General features: G+C 41.5%; 1 protein-coding gene across 5 annotated transcripts in view; it reads left to right on the forward strand.

The window, feature by feature from the left end:
- Positions 1–19,854, forward strand: part of add1 (adducin 1 (alpha)) — a 23,258-nt gene extending 3,404 nt beyond the window's left edge. Inside the window, exons 2-16 of one of the 5 annotated variants that reach the window (XM_054612215.1) lie at positions 4,689–4,897; positions 5,923–6,085; positions 6,331–6,482; positions 6,749–6,826; positions 7,017–7,166; positions 7,265–7,408; positions 7,585–7,683; positions 8,001–8,174; positions 8,482–8,739; positions 11,559–11,654; positions 11,765–11,857; positions 14,350–14,506; positions 16,146–16,238; positions 17,031–17,064; positions 19,474–19,565. In XM_054612215.1, coding sequence (XP_054468190.1) covers positions 4,703–4,897; positions 5,923–6,085; positions 6,331–6,482; positions 6,749–6,826; positions 7,017–7,166; positions 7,265–7,408; positions 7,585–7,683; positions 8,001–8,174; positions 8,482–8,739; positions 11,559–11,654; positions 11,765–11,857; positions 14,350–14,506; positions 16,146–16,238; positions 17,031–17,064; position 19,474 — 1,887 coding nt within the window. In that variant the 5' untranslated portion in view covers positions 4,689–4,702 and the 3' untranslated portion in view covers positions 19,475–19,565. Of the gene's footprint in view, positions 1–4,688; positions 4,898–5,922; positions 6,086–6,330; positions 6,483–6,748; positions 6,827–7,016; positions 7,167–7,264; positions 7,409–7,584; positions 7,684–8,000; positions 8,175–8,481; positions 8,740–11,558; positions 11,655–11,764; positions 11,858–14,349; positions 14,507–14,959; positions 15,171–16,145; positions 16,239–17,030; positions 17,069–17,668; positions 17,685–19,473 lie in introns of those variants that run through there. The other 4 variants (XM_054612214.1, XM_054612216.1, XM_054612213.1 and 1 more) reach the window with 4 other exon arrangements.
- The last annotated feature ends 2,297 nt before the right edge of the window (positions 19,855–22,151 follow it).

The following is a 22,151-nucleotide window of genomic DNA, read 5'->3' on the forward strand; positions in this document are numbered from 1 at the left end:
TTTGAGTGTACGTCGTCATGATAAGCACATTAGAAATGCGTTTAAGATTATGCAAATCTTTGCGTTAGAAATAACACTTTTCCCTGTGTTGAAGCGATTTTATGACACACCATTTCTTGGACATTTTGCCATACTGTAAGTACTGAGGGAGCTCACTGCTTACATTTGTTGTCATAGCAACTCGTATTGGCTTGATTGTTCCAATGACGAATCAAAATGTCACCCCTAATTCTTCACACGAATGCAGAAGGCATATATTGTACTGTATGAATGAGATGCTTGAATCGTCATCACATTTTCCTGTTGCTTGGAGACGAGAAAAACCCTTGGATGGATCCAGTCCGAGGGTTTTTTTGGTTTTTTTTTTACACATCCACAGTGAAAATGGAGGAGGAAAGAACAGCTTTTGATGTGCGACTGTTATGTGTTCTGTGTATCAGAGGCCCGTGTACACAGGAAACCGTCAGTGTCTTAAAGTCCTCCTAGCAAACACTCTGTAGCAGCATCCAAAAGGCAAGATCCCAAACATGCAAGACACAGAGTGCTAGTCCGGCCAGACAATACAGTGCCAGGACCAGACACTTACTGTCAGGGGTGCTATAAATTCCCCAACATTTGCAGGGCGGTGCATGAGTTGCAGCTTTAGGCACACCCATGGTTCACCCAAGGTTATTTTCTAACCCTTAATTTAATGGGTTTTCCATCACAAGATGTTCCTGTTCTAATTGATTAATCTATTTGATATTTCAATTTACAACCGAAAGTGACAGGCATTGGCGTAGACACCTGTTTGAGCAGATGCTGTAGGTATGAATATTTCAAACATAATTTTTAAAGTAAATACTAATTTGTGTTCTGATGAATGATTAATGTTTTCCTGGGGCAGTACCATTTGACATGTAGCCCTTCATACCTAACCATAGAGGTCAAATGATCTCATATTTTAAAGAGTTATTTACTGATACTGGCATGCAGCAGTTCATGGCATCATTTCCTGTCCCATAATCTTCTTGCACATTGTTAAGAAATTGGCTACATGAATGTCTGTTACACCACCTTGACACTTCAGAAAGTTGACTACAGTGATTCCCCAACTTAATTAAAATATTCAGAGCAATGGTGTTCCTTTTACTTTTTATTTATTATTAAATAGTTCTAATCTAAGATTATGCCACTAGTTGAAAGGCTGTTTCATTGAGAATTTCATGTTTTTAATTATTTGGGACCAAGTTTTAAGTTTAAACCACATGACATTTTTTCAATCATACCCCAAATATTCTTTCAAATTGATGAAAGTTTGAGATTTTAGAAGAGATCCTTCCTCAAAAAAACAACAACATTAAAGTAATTTGTAAATCTATTTGACTAGTTTAACAATTTTAAATTCAGCCCAACTCTACCAACATATAATCATTGTCATTTCAGTTTAGTTCCAAACGGAGTGAACTTTTTGGGTCATCATCTTGATGCCAAACAAGTGCATCTGCAAAACCTCTTAGTTTCCCTGCTCCTCAGTCTCATTATGTGAGAAAAGCTGGGTCATGTAATTCCTATGAGATGTTACCCTGGGAACTCAATTCAATGTTCCCTGTATGTGTAGTTATTTCCAACTTGACTTCATCTTATTCTAAAACAAATGCTGCAAATATGCGCCTTGTGACACCGACAGGCTCTGCGGCGTGATGTTGGCCTACAGCTGTTCTTACGTAAAGGCGATCTTTAAAGGCTGTCCCGCGTTTCCATGGTAATGTGTTTGGTTTCCATAGCGATTGCACTCTTTAATAGGAGTGGAGGCTAGCCGTTCCCCTGCACCTACATATCTGAGGAGAGATAGAGAAGTAGGGGGGGTCTGACGAGGCGGGGGCGCCTGTGGTTGTGAGATGACAACGGTGTGCACGGAGAGAGAGAAAGCTTCCTGCATCAACGGCCATTGTTTTTGCCCCAGTGTCCACAAGAAATAAACAACTTTTTCTGTTTTTGGGATAGTTTACGCTATGAAAAAAGATGCTCCAGAGATGTTGATGCTTGAAAGGCCTCTAGTATTGCTTAACTGGAGTCAGGAGTCATTTTTTTTACCTCTCCTTGCTTTGTTTACTCTGACAGAGAGCAGAAAAAAGGAGATTATTTGAAAGCTTCACGGGTGATTTCTGCACGTCATGTAATCTCGTCCTGCTGCTTCTGCTTTAACTTTCTCCCTCTTGCAGTTTTAGTGATCCTTATGGTTCATGCAGCCTGCTCAGGTGTTGTCAGATTTTGTGGTCTTGTGCTCTGCAGTGTTGGACCGATGGCAGCCCTGAGACAATCAAAAAGATCCTACTGCACAGACAGCAAACGCAGCATAAGCAGATCAGGGTGAAGTGGATGAGATCAGACCAGCAGTCAGAAGCATTAAGACCATCTTCGTGTAAACCAGGCTGACACGGGCCGGTCTTTGAAGGGCTGCAGAGAGACTAGTCTTATCAAATACCTTTCTTTGATGTGTGATACAGACCAACCCTGCCTGAATCTGTCAGTATAAACGTATCTATTTGTTCAGTTTGACAGATTTGCAGTGCATGTTGACATATGTGTATTAATAAAAGGCCAGGGATTCACTCTTTCTCCCAAATGAGAATATTTGGCACAAGAGATAATTGCTGATGTCACTATTCTTCTGTCAATATCTGATGATCGAATCACACGAGTGAGACAGAACAAGAGTTTTCCCTCCTGAATATTTGCAGAGGGAGTATGCAGCTTCTCATATTCTTTCTTTTGTAATTGCAACATAAGACGGTGGTTAAGAGTTGTAAGAGTGTTTGGATTTATGAAATTCGAGCGAATGTGGGTCTCGACTTCTACTACCTCCTCTTTGGACACAGTTTGGAGTTTCTTCACATGTGGAAGGCATAAATGAATCCAGAATGAGCCTTTGATAGGATATACAAAGTGCAGTTACAACTTATGAAATTTAGTTCTTACTTGTTGTCATTTGTATTAAATTAAAAGATTATTTGAATTTGTAATGTGTAAATTCAAAGAAAAACATCATGTTAAATTTGCAGTTACTAGTTTTACTCAATGCATCTGATTAGCTCATGACTATTGAGATGACCACACCTTGGCTGAAGCAAAACGTACTACTTCCCTCCCTTACTGTTACCTGCAATCAGAATATATCCACGATGATGAAACAACATCCTGGCCTAACTTAGCAAAGTAGCAGCAACTACCATCTCTAGTGGAATTCATCAGTTGGTGTGGACTTTCTTTCTTTCTTTTAAATTGTAAATGAATGTACTAATATTTATTTGAAGGTATTACCAAAATGCTAGATGAAAAGCGGAGAGAACACCATTCATTTCCCCTCCATTTAATGAGTCAATGAGGTGAGGATGGATAAAACATTGTTGGCCTATGATTAGCCAAACAGCTTGAAAACACAAAGGCCTTGATTGGAGCAGGTGACGTGAGTTTTGTGGTGAGAAATGTTGTGGAAAATCTCAGAACACCCATAAAAGCGGACACAAAGGGTGAGAGGGGCTCTGCCAGCTCTCAGCGTGATAGTGGATTCTTTCGGGGCCGGTCTACAGTTGTCATGGCAGTTTTGGATGAACATTTGTATTGATGCCGAGTAATGGGCTGCATCAGTTTCTGCCAGAGCAACCCCACAATAACCCATGCATGCACACACACACACACGCACACGCACACACACACGCACACACTTTTCACTGCTCATAAGCCAGTCTGTGTCCTTCAGAGTCGGGGCTTGAGTAGTCGGTGCTGTGACGGACAGGCTGAGACTATTTATCCACACAGACACCCAGCTGGATGGATGGACTCGGATCTATAGGATCTATGTTAACCACTTCCTGTTGTTGTCAGTTGAAGAGGTCACATGATAATGTTGAGCTAAATGTATGTTATTGATCCCCAAATGCACAGTAATTGTTATGTCCACAACATACTTGTAGAAATATCTGAGATTTTTGTTTCTAATATTCATAGAGCTTTTTCCAGTTTTTTTTTTTTTTTTTTTTTTTTTTTTTTAAACTTTCCTTTGCCCGGCCTTGACAGTTGAGTGGTGTTGTGATTCCAGGAAGCACGTTATGGAAATCAATGAACACCCATCTCGGTGGGAGAAGTGGTCACATGGTCGTGACAGGAAGTAGGGAAGAGAGTGGTCTGTGTGATATGGCTTTGTGATCTAATGACTGCGTTGCTCATTCCCTCATTTCACCATGGAAACTTTCGCTGTGTCCCTCTGTCGGCGTCTTTAATGATAGTTTTTTTTTATTAGCTACACATTAAAGAAACAATCGTTCATAGTTATACATACAAAAGTTTAATGCAGATGGTAGGCAGTTCTAAAGTATGTATTATTAGTATATGACTGCTTTTTTGATCCTAATCGATATGTTTTATATGATTCCCAATTTAATTTTTAATGTATTTTACATTGCATATCATGTTTTGACACTAATGCATGGCCACCAGCACACACAGAGACTTAAACATGTTACATTATTTAAAAAAATATATACATAAAGAAAAGGCCAAAACCAACCACACCGTGCTTTTCAAAGTAACCTGTGTTCAGAAAAAACCTTCATACATCACTCAGACTTAAGGAATGTGAGATGTGTGTATTTGTATCTGACAGAAAATAAAATTAAAAGTTGTCTCTTCTCCCTCCCTTTTTACAGGAGGTCAGCCCAGGATGAACGGCGACTCAGGTGCCGGCGTGGTGACGGCCCCCCCTCCCACCACGGCCCCCCACAAGGAGCGGTACTTCGACCGGGTGGATGAGAGCAGCCCAGAGTACCAGAGGGAGAGAAACATGGCACCCGACCTTCGGCAGGACTTCAACATGATGGAGCAGAGGAAGAGGGTCTCCATGATACTCCAGAGCCCGGTCAGTCTGACGGACACGTTAATATATATTCATATTCAGTATGATACACTACATTTACTCCATGTTCACTACATGAGCTGACAAAATGCTGTGTTCACACTGCCATAACCAGCATGTCAACACAAGAACAGGCTCTTTTTAGTGTAAAGGCAGCAGCTTCCTCAACATCACATGATGGATCCAGTTTATTCCCCATCAACAGTCTGTCTGTGAGCTGCTGAATGCTCCGGACAGAGAACACCACTGTTTAAAGGCCGCGTGCGTGCGTGCGTGCGTGCGTGCGTGCGTGCGTGCGTGCGTGTGTGTGTGGCACTGATGTATTCAAGTCCTGAAAAAAGACCTGAGTGGTGCTTTCTAAAATGAGGATTTTACTTTGTTGAGCTCCTGTCAGTGTCTTTTATACTTGAGATACACTCTGTTGCCTATTTACTAGTTTAACCTAGCTGTAACTAATACAACAGTCCTGTTGAACTGTATTATATTATACAAGAGAGGTGTTTCTGTTATTTAGCCTAGCCTTATTGATATAAAATGGATGGGCAGAATAAAAGAAAAACCTATCAATATTACACAACAGTGCCACAGACTGCATCCTCCAGAGTGGATCATACAGTAGAATCAACAACTCTCTTAAAACATTTTGAACAAAAAGTGAACATTATAACCTTTATGAAGGTAGGATGTATTGCAGAACAAAACTGGGGACAATGGGCTATATTTCAGGAGTAGTAGGTGGATAACAAGGACAAGACTTCCTTTTCCAATCCGACTCAAACCACAACACCTCCGATACCAAAATGTTGTCCTGTAGCCCTCAGGTCTCAAGCAAGTTTTAAGATTATTTTTTTTTTTTACACCATATTGAAATTTCAAACGGTGACATCAGACAACTCAATTGCTAGCAGTAATGTTGATTTTGGCGTGCAAACTGCACAACTTATGTGTTTACGCATAGTGTTTATTTCTGCCTTTTAACATTTCCCTGTGTTTCTCTCCGTCTTCGTGTCTTCGTTGATGACCGGCAGGCGTTCTGCGACGAGCTGGAGACAATGATCGTGGATCAGCTGAAGAAGGGGAAGACGCCCACCAGCCTACTGGCTCTGCAGCAGATTGCAGACTTCATGACCACCAGCATGCCTTCCATGTATCCAGCCGCCCCACAGGGAGGCATGGCGGCGCTGAACATGAGTAAGCAGAGAAGAGAGTGTGTGTCTGTGTGTGTGTCTTTTTCTGACCTCAGCTCCTGATATGTCTGTGCTCACAATGAGTAATGCAGCGTACGCCATAGTTCATTTCTGGACAAAGAGTCCAATAGGCAGACTCCATCTAATTGTTTTTGTCCATTTGATCTCTTTTTTCCCTTTCTGTTATGTTTGAACCTTTTCATGTAAGCGATCCGTGTCGTTCATTCTGACCCCGTCTCTTGCTCTCAGGTTTGGGTATGGTGACTCCGGTGAATGATCTGCGTGGCTCGGACTCTATTTCCTATGACAAGGGCGAGAAGCTGCATCGCTGCAAGCTGGCTGCCTTTTATCGTCTCGCTGACTTGTTTGGCTGGTCCGAGCTCATCTTCAACCACCTCACAGTAAGACGGGCTTTCTTTCCTTATAAAGTAACCGAAAGTTCTGACTGAATTTGTTGTCCAGCAAGTAAAGATATGTACACATTGGGCCTAATTCCCAAAGAAAATGTATCCTTTTATACAAATATAGGCTAAATTGTGCATGTACAATACATGGTGGGTTGATGATCTAATTCAGGAAGTTTCTAAGAGGGCGTGCTTTAGTGGTTTTATAAGTGAAATGAACTGTAACGCTGTAATCTAACGAGACTGACTTCTGCTCCTTTTAGGTCAGGGTCTCGGACCAGGAGCGCTTCCTTATTGTCCCTTTTGGGCTCCTGTACAGTGAAGTCACCGCCTCCAGTCTGGTGAGAATACGAGCTGCTCTCTATTTAAACTGCGTGTCGTTTCTTAAGTTTTCTTTTGACTTTTCTATCAGGGATTTCTGTGAAGATTCATCCACTTATCTTGCGATTTAAAAATACATTGAAACAGGTGAGATTAATAGTTAAAGTAATTACTCTGAGTAACCCCATTGTTGTCTGCCCTGCTCTCCAGGTGAAGGTAAATCTTCAAGGGGAGATAGTCGACCGGGGAAGCACCAATCTCGGGATCAACCTGGCCGGCTTCAACCTCCACAGTGCCATCTACAATGCACGGCCCGATGTCAAGTGTATCGTACACATACACACAGCCGCAGGTGCTGCGGTAAGTGACGGTGTATACAAAGTAATTATACCCAACTGAAACACAGACCTGGACACAATAGTCTTATGTGGTGCGATGTGTGGTCTGTTTGGTTGCAGGTGTCGGCTATGAAATGCGGCCTGTTGCCCATCTCACCCGAGGCGCTGTCCCTGGGTGAGGTGACCTATCACGACTACTGCGGCATACTGGTGAACGAGGAGGAAAATGAGATCATCAAGAGGGACCTCGGGCAGACTAGCAAGGTAACAGCACAGCGTGTCACAATGTGAAAATGAAAAACAAGATAAATAGTATATAGTACTATCAGTGTGAGTTTGAGATGTAATAGTGTCATCATAAAACCTTATTTTATTACTTCTGAAACACGTCGAAGAAGTGCTTTTATTTAAAAAAAAAATGTATGTTTCCTGTCTCTCAGGTGCTCATCCTGAGGAACCATGGCTTGGTGTCTGTCGGCGCAACAGTGGAGGAAGCTTTCTATTACATGCACAATCTGGTCGCCGCCTGTGAGATCCAGGTAGGACGCACATTGATGAACACACTATAAAGGACATGAGGCATTTATTTCAATGTCAAAGAATCCTTAGTATTGTCTATTTGCTATCATTGTGGTTTGATTTCCATTTGGCTCGTTGTATTTGCCACCATACGTCCGTCTGCGTTTTTCATAACAATTGTCTTTGTCCCTTGTCTCTCCACATTTTTATATCTGTTCATCTGTCCTCATGTTGACGTCCGTGTCTGTCCTCATGTCCACACTTTATTTTCTCCTTCTGTATTCTGCATCCGTCTGTGGGTTCGTCTCTCGCTATTCCCTTCCCAATTTTATTTCAGGTGCGAACGCTGGCCAGCGCTGGAGGGCCGGATAATCTGGTGATGCTGGACCCAGCCAAATACAAGGCACGCTCGCGGGTCCCAGAGCCGGCAAGCGAAGGGTCCTCCACACACCCGAAGTGGGAAGTCGGGGAGCAGGAGTTTGAGGCTTTCATGAGGATGCTCGACAACTTGGTAAGTATTAAGAAAAGGGGGGAACTTAAATCTTTTGCGAGGCATACTAAATTCTTTATTCTTTTATCACATGACGCTGGTGGCAAAAGTATTTTTGAACAAGGGCGTGTTTTATTGCAATAAATTGAATGATTTGTTTGAGAAAAAAAAGAGTGTGTTATTTCTTCTTTTAAACGGTCATAGTTGCATCTTCTTAAGCATAGATAGATAGATAGATAGATAGATAGATAGATAGATAGATAGATAGATAGATAGATAGTATTAATGTTTTCCAACCCATGTGGTTGTTTGTCTTCCTGTATCCCAGGGCTACAGAACCGGCTACCCTTACCGCTGCCCGGCATTGCGTGACAAATCTAAAAAGCACAGTGACGTGGAGAGCGCTGCCTCCACCCACGGTGGTTACTCATACGGGGAGGACAGCGACTCAGGCGCTCGCTCCCCACTGAAACAGAGCTTCCAGCGCGGCCAGCGCGACAAGACCCGCTGGCTCAATGCCGGCGGCCGGCCCGACGAGCCCTGCGAGGACGGGCCCGACGCCAGCAGCCCCAAGTCGAAGCCTAAGGTGTGGACGAACATAACACACGATCACGTCAAACCCTTGCTGCAGTCTCTCTCGTCTGGTGTCTGCGTGCCAAGCTGTATAACCAACTGCTTGGTCTGTGCCTACCTTATTGTTCATAGTAAAGATTTTACAGCTACCTTGTTGGTGGAAATGGGCAGGTGGTCGGCATCCTGAAGGTTCTGGGGACAGTGAGGAGAAAAAGTGTAGCACGAACAAAACCTTTTTGTATTACTGCTATTGGAAGTATATATCGGTTTAATCACGCTACTTTCAGATTTCAATTTCTAATCCAGTTAACTCTTTCCTGTTAATTACTTTGTAGCGTAGCTGTGAGTTGTCCCCCTTCTGCTCCGTTTTCCTTCTGCTCTCCCCTGAATACCCCATGATGCCGGGCCAGCCGCCCAATGCATGCCCCACTGCATGTGTAGGAGTGAAATGCATTGTTGGTGTTGATGTTTTTCCCAGAGGAGCGAGCGGCAGGGGTGTGGCATGAGGCCTCAAGTGGGCAGGTGAATTTTTGAAAGACACGGTGACGTCGCTGCTCACCGCCCCGCAGCAGCTCTCTTAGTTTTGTCTTTGCATCTTGAAGTTAGCTTTTGTTATTTTTGTTAACAAAAAAAACAAAACGATAATGAAACATCTTCAAAAGTAAAGTGAGATTTGAGGCCATATCAACCTTCTAAGTGGGGATTTTGCTTGTTGGACTGCTCACAAAGGGTATTTATAAGATTTGCCAGCATAAAAAGAGGGAGTCTGCATGTCTCTAACTGAGAATCTTTAATCAACAGGATAGTGGCTGATACATTATAAACATTTGATAAGAAAAAAAAAAGTTTTTAAACTAAATTTCCTTTGCAAAAGAGTTATGCAGCCTGCTTTTCTTCAAAAAAAAAAAAAAAAAAAAAAAATCTCAAACACCTTCAACTGCTCCCAGTTGTACTTTTTCATTTTTTTTCTACTTTCTTTATTTTTCTGGTTTCAGTTTTATTCTGAACGCCTCAATCCCTGCATGAGTGAAATTGTTTGGAAAAAGAAAAGAACAGAGAAAAAGCAATGGAATTTGACCTGACTTTTGAATCAATTATCTCCTGTTGGGAAAGTAGGAAATGTTGTGTTGTGAGACTCTTTCTCAGTGAGTATATCGCGTTTACATGTTCATCTCATACTCAACCCCAACCCGACCCAGCTACTTCCATCCAGAAACCCTCCCTCATCTAGCGCCTGGTTTGGAAGCTAACAAGCCAAGCTTAAAAATCAGCGCAGAAATTAAGTCATGAGCTTCCGCTTTTCCACCGCGAAAACATGCCTAGTTTTAAAAAGGTTTAACAAATATGTTGCATGAAAGCTGAAGATTTTATTTCTATATTCACCCGCTGCTCATTCAGTTTGGTACAAGAAATGGATAAAGACCTTTTTTTATTTCTTTTTTTCTCCAATCATGCTGAGCATTACCAGGTTAAGAAAGTAGTCAATGGGGTATTTTTTTCCCTAATTGTCAAGACAATAAAAGGCCTCAACCTCTGAAGGAAAGATCCACTCTGGTCTTAGTTTGTGGCATTGTGGCTTTTTTTTGTCCCAACGTGGGCGAGTGTCCTCGGGTGTGTTTCTCTCTTATCTCTGTCGTCCTTGTTGTTGTGTATCAGCCTGGGAAATGACTTTGGTGATGCCAGCTCACCCCTCACTGCCACTCTCGCTTCGTAAGCCAGCCTCATCACCTGTCACCCACCCACCCTTCACTTCTCCCTCCCTCCCTCCCTCCCTCACACCTTGTTACCTTTTTTTCTCATTTTTCTCATTCTGTGATGTTCTCGGTTTATCTTCAGTGTGCTCTTTCTGTTTTTGTTTCGAATGGTCCATCAATGATGATGACAAATGGCTATCGGTAGTATAAATACACCTTTTAGGCTTTAGGCGGTGCGTCTTAAATTGCCGTCATGCGCATGGTCGTTTCACCGGTTTCCTGACTGAGCATCACCTGCACTGATCACTTCTGAAGTATGCATCCAGAAAACACCGTAGAACCATTTGAAAGGTTTTAAAACTCAGTGTTTCCTCTCTGTGAGGTCATACATGATAATATTACTTCCAGTACGCTCTTCTGTTTAAGCATTGACTCCTAATAATACACGTTAAAAAGTAAATTACAGAATACCGCTTATATGCGTGACGTAATCCTGTATGCTTTATCTATAAATACTAAAACAGACAAAATTGCATAAAAACACTATACTATAGAATACTACAAATATGATAGAAAACTACACATATGTCCCTGTGCGCATCTTGCTTACAGGGACATATGTGTAGTTTTCTATCATATTTGTAGTATTCTATAGTATAGTAGTATTATGTAGTATTTCTTGACAGAGTCCTTTTTATTTTTAGGACATTTCAGCTCTATGCACCAGTTTCACAGTAAAAAATCACACACAAAAATGGGATCTATCCTGCATGAGAACAACTCTAAAGTTCTGAATTTAGACAATTTAGTCCCTGCTCCAGTCTGTGTTTGAGCCCCACATTACTGGGAGGATGCATCCTGATATCACGGCTTGATAAGTAAGCGTCAGAGAGGTAATGATGTCGAACAGTCCACCACTAAATTTAGTATAAAATAATCTCATCATCATTGGTTCACTTGTTACATTCAAACCTTTTTTTACAGCCATCCAACTTTGTTCATTTCAGTTGAGCATGATTTTTGTGTTGTGAAAGCCTGCATAGTATTTTGTCTAAATCAAATTTTTGTGCTTGGGTTGTCATGTGATTCAGGATATCCATTAATGGTAATGTTTTAACACTTAATGTGATGTTTACAGTGGACAAAGGAAGACGGACTCCGCCAGACTGCCGCAGCCAATCAGTTCATCCCAATGAACACCAACCCAAAAGACGTCCTGGAAATGAGGAATAAGGTATCGCATGTTTCATCCTTTTGCTGCCTTTACTTCACCATCTGATGTTCCTGATGCACTGTATGTTTATTGTTATTATGTATGACTTTATATGTTTTATTTTTTTCTAGATCCGGGAGCAGAACCTGCAGGACATAAAGACAGCGGGGCCCCAGTCACAGGTTCTGTGTGCCAGCAGCGTGGTGGACCGCAACTTCAATCAGGTCAGTCTATAAACTCTGCACATGAAAACCTCGCTGCTACAGCCATCCTGACCTGGAGATGAATATGTGTCTCATACCGACGAAACACTTGAGAGTTTTTGGAGTTTGCTCTCTTGTATTTAGTTAAAATACATTCAAATTATACATCCTTTCCAGGTCAGGAGTCACCCCTTAAACCAAAAATGCTCAAAGAAGTAAACATTGTGCTTGAAGTTGTCCGATCCGTCTCTGAAGGAGTAACTTCACAGCTAATAACATGGAACAAAACATGTCCTCCATGTCTTATTCCCTGAGCATGGAGCGACTTTGTAACTGTCACGTTATTCTTTGACCACAGAGATTGTCAATCTGGCAGGTGAGTAGTGTTTGGGAGAGGTAACCTTGCTCTGCTCTCCAAACTGTCCAGCACAGGTTGTGTCCATAATCCTACATAGTTTGTTTTCTCTCCTTCATGTCCTTTTTTTAAGATTTAATTTAGTTTGCCTTTCCTTTTTCATAGTTTATGGTTGATGCTGTTACCCGGTTTAACACTTGCAGACTGGTCTTTTGCCATATTTAACAAGATCCCCACCACAGTCTGATTCACTTTTATTTCTGTGCATGCACTCTTTCTTTGAGAAGAGGAAATTGCTTCAAAGTGTTCCTCTTACATTCAGTTTGCATGGTTCGCTCCCCCCTTCGCTTGGCATCTCTTAGCTCGGTTTTTCTTCCACTTTTAAAAGCTTCCTGGTTATTGTCTTCCAAACATCGTGAGGAGCAGGACATGGCGAAAGTAAAACGGAGCTGTTAATGTTTTAAAGCGTGTTAAAGGGCCACAGGAGTCCTTGATGTTATTCTGTTAAGACTCCCCCCCCGTGTGGACTGTTTTGTCTTTCCAATGCATGATCTTGGCTATTTGTTCCATCCCTGCAATGCTTTCCACAGCCCCACGTCACTTTCCAGAACCATCTCTCTTTGCATGCATGTCCAGTACTTGTGTATGTCTGTATGGTATGTGTGTATGCAGAGGTGGAAAGTAACTAATCATAACAAACCGAAAACTAATTATTAAAGCGACTTTCAGCAAGGTAAGACCTTTTTAAGAAGGGCACCCTTACAGATAAGCCTTCAGTTTTATTTATTTTTTATAGTCAAGGGGACGTATTCACTTTTAGCTCTTTTTCTGAAAGGTAATCTCTCCAAACTTTTGGGAGATTTCAAAGTGTGTATTCTTATTTAAATGGTCACGGTCCAGTTGACAAATTGGACCTTTTTCGAGGGGACAATGTTAACCGAAGTAGTGTCCTCACTTCTGCTTGAGGATTACTCAGATAATAGTATTTGTGCTTGAGTGAGATATCGTAGTACTCTTTCCACCTTTGTATGTGTGTGAGAGGCGGTACGTTTCTGAAGGTCTGCACACATTCATGCCTGCCTGACGGACTGCTGATTTGAATGTGCTGGTGTTTCTAAGAGCTGGGTTGTGCTCCCCCCCCCTCACTGGGTTTACTATTGCAGGACGCCCCTCTGTCTGACTGTACAGACACTATTGATGGCCTTGATGTGTCGGAGGGGTCCTATAGTCCTGCTAAATCAATTAGAAAGGTACTTACTGCTCCAGTCACAAACACCATTCACCTGAACCTCACTTCATCCTACAGTCCATTCCTCTGAGCCTGCAGATAGACGCTCGATATTGATACTGAATCGATGAGGTCGAGGTCATTTTCTCACTTGTTTTTGTTTGGTCATGTGACCTAGTCTTTCCTACATGTTTATGCACTCTGAGAACTTTGGATACTGTAAAATGAATCGTTTATTTTTTTGTTTTTCTCGAGGAGAAGGATTGATGTGTATCTTGCTGTTTTTGAGTCTGTCCACAGGAGAGATTTTCAGCAGACGCATTTTCTTTCAAAACGTATTGTTGAAGTGGGCTGTAAAGAGGGCAGGTATTAGATCCAGTGATGGAGGTGGTGGTGGTGCATGTATTGTACAGAAGAAAAAAAAAAAGGGAAGAAAAAAACTAATGTTTTTGGTTTAAAGAACAGAACTATTGCTGTTGAATACCTTGAATATTTCCTGCTTGCCTGGTGATTTGTGATTGAGTCGGCTTGAAGGCTTCCTCAAATCTGTGCTTGGCTTTAATGTAGCTGTGTATAGTATATAATGAAACTGGAAACAATTATTTATTCCAGATATAATAAGATGTAACCTGTTATTTGTCATCATAACATGTCTGTGCTTCTTGGATTGTCAAATGGCCGATTAGCATTAACTTGTGCTCTGAAGACATATGTTTCTTCACCTATGGCTGACACATCTGCTCATGCTGCATTATAGTTATGTGTGTAAACGGTCTCTTAATCTGATAATCCAGTTCAAGTGACATTTTCTGCCAGCATTCAACACTGCAGCTAGCTTTCAAGTCATTAAGTCCTTCCATGTGTGGCCTGCTGTAGCGGTTACCGTGACCTCTCCTCTCCCTCTCTGCCTTCCCTCTGTGTGTCCTGAAGGGGGAGCTAGTGACCGCTTCCAAGGCCATCATCGAGAAGGAGTACCAGCCCAGGGTTATCGTCAGCAAGCAGGGTCCCAACCCCTTCAACAAACTCACCGACCAGGAGCTGGAGGAGTACCGCAAGGAGGTGGAGCAGAAACAGAAAGGGCCTGAAGGTAAAGGCGGCGAGTGGAAAAGATGAAATGAATCTCAATTTAGTGTGGAAAAAACATTCTTTTCACACCCCTCCTACCATGCGATGCTGTTAAAGATTAAATGATATTCACAATATAAATGAATATAAATTGCAGCCCCCTCCTTCTGTAAATCAGATGCAGGCAAAAATTGAGAATAGATCAGCTGAGCTGTTACGCTGTTATGTTTTGAAGTTATGTGCAGCTGCTTTAAACATGCTCATGATAAAATGTAGATATTTTAAACAGGATACTTTTAATAAAAGAAAATTAAGTTTATGCAGAATCATGCAAAAACCCCATGAACTTCAGATTGGTGATGTTCTCTCTCCACACACACACACACACACACACACACACACACACACACACACACACACACACACACACACACCATGACTTCACACACACACACACACACCCATGACTTCACAGTGCAGGGACGTGCGGATAGTAAGGAGGGATCAGCCTCCACCGTACCCCGTCCTGAGCCCGAACCACAACCGAGGGTGAAGCATCTGTGTCCACACCTCTACTGTCTGTGACAGACTCGCCCACCTTACAGAGAGCCCGACCCCCACCCGCCACGCCGGCCTCTGAGCAGGGCTCCCCTTCGCTCACCCTCTCCGTCGGGGCTCAGCCAGCCCGGAGCAACGCGGACTCTACCGACGATGTTTTTTCGACCGCAGAAGAGTTTTCTTCAGCTCTAGAGTCCCCGCAGAAGGAGTTCCATTGTGCCGTGCTGAGAGCCCTCAGCAAGGAGCCATCAGTGGCAGAGGCAGCTCAGGCAGCTCAGGCTCCTCAGGCTCCTCAGGCTCCAGGTACACCAGATGAAGCGGAGTCGTGCCTAAATATCCGGCCTTCCGCTTCCCCTCCTCCCCCTGCTCAGCCCTGGTCCGTTTCATTGCTCACCGCCGCACTGGGGATCCCAGCCTGCTGTGTCCTCTCCTTTTTTTTCCTGGGGGGTTTGGAGTCTGCTGCCGTTGTTTTTATCCCGCGCAAGCATCCTCCCCTACCCACAGTTCAATCTTCACAAGCCTTTGCTTGATTATTCCCCCCCCCCCATCCCCCCCCCTCTCTCTCTCTCTCTCTCTCTGATGTCCAAAGGCATCCGAGTTCTGACAAATCAGAAAAACCTTTCTGCGGTTTGATTGGACGAGGAGCTGAGTAGAGAGGCTGTGAGGCGTTAAAGCAAGCTCTTTTTGAGATTTGAAAAACCATCCAGTCATTTTAAGAGCGCTCTTTTTGCTTTTGCAGTGGAGTGTTGACTGCTAACTTTTTTTTGAGGAAGCTGTGTCTGAGCTCAGTCATCCAATCAGAGCGTCCCATGTGTGGGACATAAAGGTGTCCTCCTCCTCCTCTTCCTGCTAATCTGTCCTGGATGTATCTCTGTTGGTCTCCACTGTCCCTTCTGTGCCTCTGACTGATTTCCAATCAAACTAATGGTTTGTTTAGCTGGTCAGGATATCTTAAGGTTGATCTTGTCTGAAAGCCTTTGTAGTGTTCTCCTGATTTAAGCTTCTGCCCTGGTTTGCTTCCTCGTGTTGTCTTCCCTTTTCTTAGTGTTTTTTTGCGATTTGCAAAGTTTCTCACCATTTTATGTCTGCTGATTTTCATCTAGACTTGGAGCAGCTCGTAGAGCCCGAGGAGGAAGAGGCCCAAAGCCAGAAACCAGCCGCCACGCCACCCAGCACCCCCGTCCAAGCAGAGGAAGGTAGGTCGGCCCGACATACTCAACATAACTGGTGCGGCCCAGTTCTGCCTGGTCTCGGCATTTGTTTTCTCCGGTCCTCTTGCTGGGTTTTGGGGCTTCTCTAGGGTCTACAGAGGAGACGCAGAGGCTCCTGCCAGTCCACCTGCCTGTCCGTCTTGGGATCTGTTCTTGTCGTGGTCTTTAATAATAATACTACTACAGGTGCTATGCTGTGTTTTCTGTAATAACAGGCCAAGAGGTTCTGATTATTTAACCAGGTTTATTCTTTTAAGAGATGGAAAATGACTGTAATTCAGTCTCCAGACGTTATGTCAGGAAATAGTTTGGAAGGACAATTTAACTTTTTTCTCCCTCTTGGTCTTTATTACTATTGGATTACACCTATAGGAGAACTGGTTCTAAAAGTTTCTAAATTAAAGTTATAATCTTCTTAAACAATAATTGGCATTATTCCAGTCTTACACCTCAAGTTTCTTTTATGAGCTACTGTCCGCATGAGGGAGGATATGTAGCTTTGATTACAGGTGTAATCGAATACCTGAATTGTTGTTTAACATATTTCTCAATGTACAGTATCTCCTTTACCCCTTCACTTCCATTCTCCATCTTTTTGGAGTCTACTAAGAATGGTTCCCAACCATTCTTTTTAAGATTTTCCTCTGGTGTTTTTTTTTTTTCTCTATTTTACATTTTAATTTTTTTTTAATTTAACACTGTGCCTGTGGTTTGACCTGCATAGACATTTGTTTTCTACTTGTGCTTTTTCTTCTTCGTGGCTGCGATTACAATCAGGAGATGGAAATACAAAAGAGTACCTGTTGCCATAGTAAGTACGTACTGTTCCACCTCCTAATTACCCATCACCCATCCATACCTGTGTTTGATCATTTACCCTTTTTGTCTTCGCATGGCTTCACTAGTAGAGCTGTTCTGTGATCTGAACTAACACGTTTAACTCTGAATTCCTCTGAAACACTTTCTTGGGTTTGATGGGGGTTATTTCAGAGCCTCCTTCTTTTGTAATTGGACACAATTCACTGATTCAAGATTAAAGATGTTAAAAAATGTGGGGAAAAAGTTGCCATCGTAAGAAATAGCAAGAAATTATATTTTTCTTACAATTTTATTTCAGGTGTTATTGGATTTGTAATAACATGCATTAAAGACCCATTCACCTAAATGATAGTCTCAACAAAAGTGGAGGATGTTCTTGAAGTAAACCTCACAACTCGCCAAACCTTTTTTACGTTAGATAACCTCTCTTTTCCTCCTGCCAATGGTTCACTGTCAAAATAACCAACCTCTCTTGCACATGTGCACATTATATCAATGTGATATGCCACTGTCTTTTTTTTGTTTTTTGTTTTGTTTTGTCGAACAAAACTCAGGTAATGTTTTAAAAATGTGTTGAATGTTTGTTTGTCTTCCAGACGAGTCCTTTACCAGGTACATCAGTGCTTTATTTGGGTGTGGCTTTCCAACCGAACTTATCATCTGCTGTCAGCTGTTGCAACTCACTGTTGAGCTTGAAAGACGGTTGAGGTCCGGTGCTCTGGCTGTGTGGTGGTGTTTGTTTTCATCTGTTTGTGTGTTGGGCCGACAGGAGAGACGTAAAATGAAGGCTGGTGTGGAGTGTTTTCTGAGGTTTAAAGGGTTATTTTCTCGCTGGTCTCTTCGGCATGTGAGCAATATTTAACAAAAGGAACAAAGCCGGAGTTGTTTTTGCACCGTTTGAGCTTGTAACTGAGCATGAGGCAGTGGTTTGGATGCTGTTTCGACCGCTGACCTCCTTGGATGGTCGACTGAAGCTTATATAGAAAACCGGCACTCGTTGCTTCTCGACTCTTTTTGCTGGGAGTATTGTTAAAGGGCGAAACTGGCTTTTCTATCTTAACTATCTGGTGATGGGTGCATGATTCCAGACAGAGTTGGGACAAAGGCAGAGCTTGTTTTCAGCAAGCTATGAATTTTTGCTGGAAACTGATGCTTTCATATTTTAAGTTTTACCCCCATAAATTAGTCCCAACTGAAAATAAAAGTATAGAAAATCTACAAAACAGTCTGAAGTATGCTTTTTGATAAAGCTAACAGGCCCCAGATATCACAGGGCTTCTAAGCCCTAATATTACAGTACAATATGATAAGGAAAAAACAACAGACTGTCATTTCAATCTAATATAACCTTCCTCAGATACCTACTGCGATATACTTGAACAAACACAAAGCCTGGATTCATGCTCTATTGTTATATTATATTATATTATATTATATTAGTTTCAAAAACAAAATCGGCATTAGCATGTTGACCTATCAATTCAAGAATAATTTCTACTTATATGGACAGACATTTTACTTTGCCAGTTACCTGTGAAAAAAAATAAAATAAAATAGGACCAGCTCTGTATAGTTTCTATACTCCCAGCAACTGGATTCAATTGCTATCAAATTATTAACCAAGTCCTAATTTTCTTATCTTATTTTTCTTTGAGAGCTGCAGCAGTTTTAAATTAATATAACTTATCCCCTGACTTGTTATGTTACCTCACTTACGTTTATGCCTTTGAATAAACTTTCTCTGTTGTAGACTTTGATTTTTGTTTGTTTGTACACAGGGTGCAAATGAACCAGGGAACTGCACTCATTAAGATTTCCCTGTTTAAATAAAGGTAAAAAAAAAACATAATGCTGTGTGCCAGCTAGGGCCTGTCAAAATTAAGACAATAAAAGGAGTTGGAAAGAAAGAGATTAAATCCTGATTAACGAGAGCAAATTCTTATGTTTAGTTGCTTATTCTTAAGGATGGTGAGTCATGGAGGGATGCTTTTCTGTTATGTGATGAAAGAGAGACGGTGCATCTTGGTTTGGCTTTTGATCTGAGGAAAGTTTAGGTCAGTTTGGGTGTCTTGTGTATTATTTTATCGGTGTGTTGGTGAATCTTGTGGGAAATTTGCCTTTTGGAAGTGTTAAACCTTTGTACCCTTCTTATGATTGAAGTAAGTAACTGATTTAAATACATCATTCTCATTGATGCCATAAATTTAAGAGGCCAAGTCGTGTGGAGGCAAAGTTGTGTGACCAGCCAATTATGTTTAAAAGTATAAAATCATGTGGATTTAATAATTTGTCCAGTGGTCGACTTGTAGTAGCCTCAGTGATGTGTAAGCTCAGCGGCCCGGATCCACCAGTTTGTCCTCTGAGATTTCATAACTCTCTCCCCTTCCTTCCCCCTCTCCAGAGTCCTTGCCTGAACAGACCTATAAGGACGAGAGCGACGCCGCCACCCTGAGACAGACCCTTCCAGACTTGACACCTGATGACCCCTCCGACGCCCCAGCACTTCCGGCCGAGGAGTCCGCTTCTCCCCCTGCCAGCGCAGACGCGGCTGAGGGGGAGGAGCCCGCTGACGCTGGCGACCAGGAGGGAGAAGAGTCTCCCAGCAAATCGCCCTCCAAAAAGAAAAAGAAGTTCCGCACACCTTCCTTCCTAAAGAAAAACAAAAAAAAGACAGAGTCCTAGATGGGAGAATGTTGGAATGGTCCTCATGGCTGGCCTCTGCCTCTTTTCATTTTTCGCTTTTTTTTTTGTCTGCTACCATTGCACCCTTCGAGCAAGCCACAGTAACACACAGTTATGCTTTTTTTGTTGTTTTGATATTATTTGTCGCTGGCTTATTAACCTATTTTTCCTCGTTAGTGTGTGCCAATTTTGTATACAGTGTAAAAATGATGGATTGCATAAAGGTTTTTAATCATTAGGGGCTTTTTTAGTTGTGAGTGAGTGATGCATCCCGTCCTCTCCACTCCATCTGGCCTTTGATGCATGTCTAATACTACAGGCCCGCACACTTAATGTGAGGTTTTAGGTTTGTATTACTAAACTGTTGTAACCACTAGAATGTATTGGGATTGTATCAAAATTATGTAAGTGTCTTTTAAAAACAAGGAATGCAGAGAGAGCAACTTGTACTGGTGGTCATTTTTGACAGTTAGAACTACAAATTGAATAGTGGTAATTTTAACACTGAAGCTGTGCACCCATGTAATTACATGTTAGCAAGATGGGAGAACTACAGTTGGGATACTTTCAGTTGATTTATTAATGGAAAAGCAGTCATACAAAGTCCATAATCAATTCTGTATTATCAAATGTTTTCATTAAATCATCCACAAGCTAAATCTCATCTGGGCGTTTGTTGACTTTTTTTTTTACAACTCAATATAAAAAATCTCGGACCCAGAAGCATTTAAAACAGCCTTATCTTACAGGGCTGTTGTGTAGTGCTTTAGGTCTTCATGTGATGTGGAGGTTAGGTTTAATATTTCATATAACCAGATTAACTGCTGCAAACCTACAGATGATAATGTTTGAATCTACCGATGTCGAGCGTGGATCACAGCAAAGTGCTTGTGCTTTTTTTTTTTTTTTTTTTTTTTTTTTTTATATTATTCCAAGGCTTGATAACATATTTGCTACTGGCTTTAAGTGGTAAGAAGGAAGTAATGTGTAAAATATAATTCCCTTTATTATTCTAATTATTTGAGCCTGGCTTTGATTTTGCCACTTGATATCACTCCGTCTCTTTGAAAGACAGAAACTGACAGAAATACTACAAATTGTGTTAGATTTCATTCTTGGTTTTGTCATTTTTTTGCCTTTTCTCACAAAGTAGATTAAGCCATGGTTGCGTGCTGTGTGAGAGAACTGTGAACCTCCTTCTTTTTATAAATCATTGGGAACATACACATAGATACAGTTGTAAATTACATCATTGTTACTAAGCAGCATGATTAACCTGGACTCCTCTGTGTAAAACTCCTCTCTGAGCAAGTAGACTGTCATTGAATACCTGTGTGTTTCCAGTTGCAGTGAATAAACAAAGTGCAATGGAGAAACCTTTTTTTATTTTGCTGATGTGTAATCAATGGAGCGATTGCAAATGAGCTTGTGCTTAAGGTTGCAGGGCATTTTACAAAGGCCACCTCCATGCTTTGCTTAATTCTGTTTATTCACTCTGTTTCTAGTAAAGGTTAGTCATCAGTCTATCTAACGAACCAAAAGGCAAAACTAACAGGAAGCTTCACCTAATCTGAGACGCTTAATAAGCCTTTGTTAACAACGGATTGTGTATCTACATCATTGCATACAAAGTGAGAATGTCTAACCCATGAAGGACTGCATGTGAATATTTAGAGGGTTTACTGTCCATTAAATGACTGTAACTACCCTTTTTATTTGAAATGTATTTTTTTTTAGCTTTAATGTGCTAATAATAATACTTAAGTCCTTAGTCATAGTTTTTTTTCTTTTTCTCGCAGCTATTATTAATTGTATTCTGTCTAATCTTCCAACTGAAATGTGTCTCAGCATTATATCATCTACAGATTTACCACTTCCACCTCTGTTTGCTCATGTTCCTGCCTCTTTTACAACCATGAATAAAAGAAAAACACTTACCTTGAAAAACAATATTGTGTGGCTGTAGTTATTTAAGTAAAATCTCAGTGTAAATAGTGTAGAAAGACACTATGAGCCAACTCCTCAGAGCTCAATCATATGAGTCTATATACGTATTTGTTCAGGATGGAGAACACTTTAGTATATTATTTAGGTATATCAAGAATTTCATAGAATAGCAAAATAAGTTAGTTTAATATGCTTAAAGTGTTAATACAAGCATGCTCACCTTGTACAACACTTTGAACTGCACTGAATTGAACTGAATGAAAACACTGCACCGACCACTTGGTCGAGGTGGGAGGACTGCATCAGTGATAGAGGAGCTGCTTAAGGCACTTAAGTAAAAAAATATGAATACTTTTTTTTTTGTGAATTATTAACAGACTTTAACCGATTGACTTCATAAACCACATTTTTATATAAGTTATCAAACCAAATTGAAGAGCAGAATGGTCA

The sequence above is a fragment of the Anoplopoma fimbria genome, chromosome 14, assembly GCF_027596085.1.
Source record: "Anoplopoma fimbria isolate UVic2021 breed Golden Eagle Sablefish chromosome 14, Afim_UVic_2022, whole genome shotgun sequence".
Taxonomy (NCBI): domain Eukaryota; kingdom Metazoa; phylum Chordata; class Actinopteri; order Perciformes; family Anoplopomatidae; genus Anoplopoma; species Anoplopoma fimbria.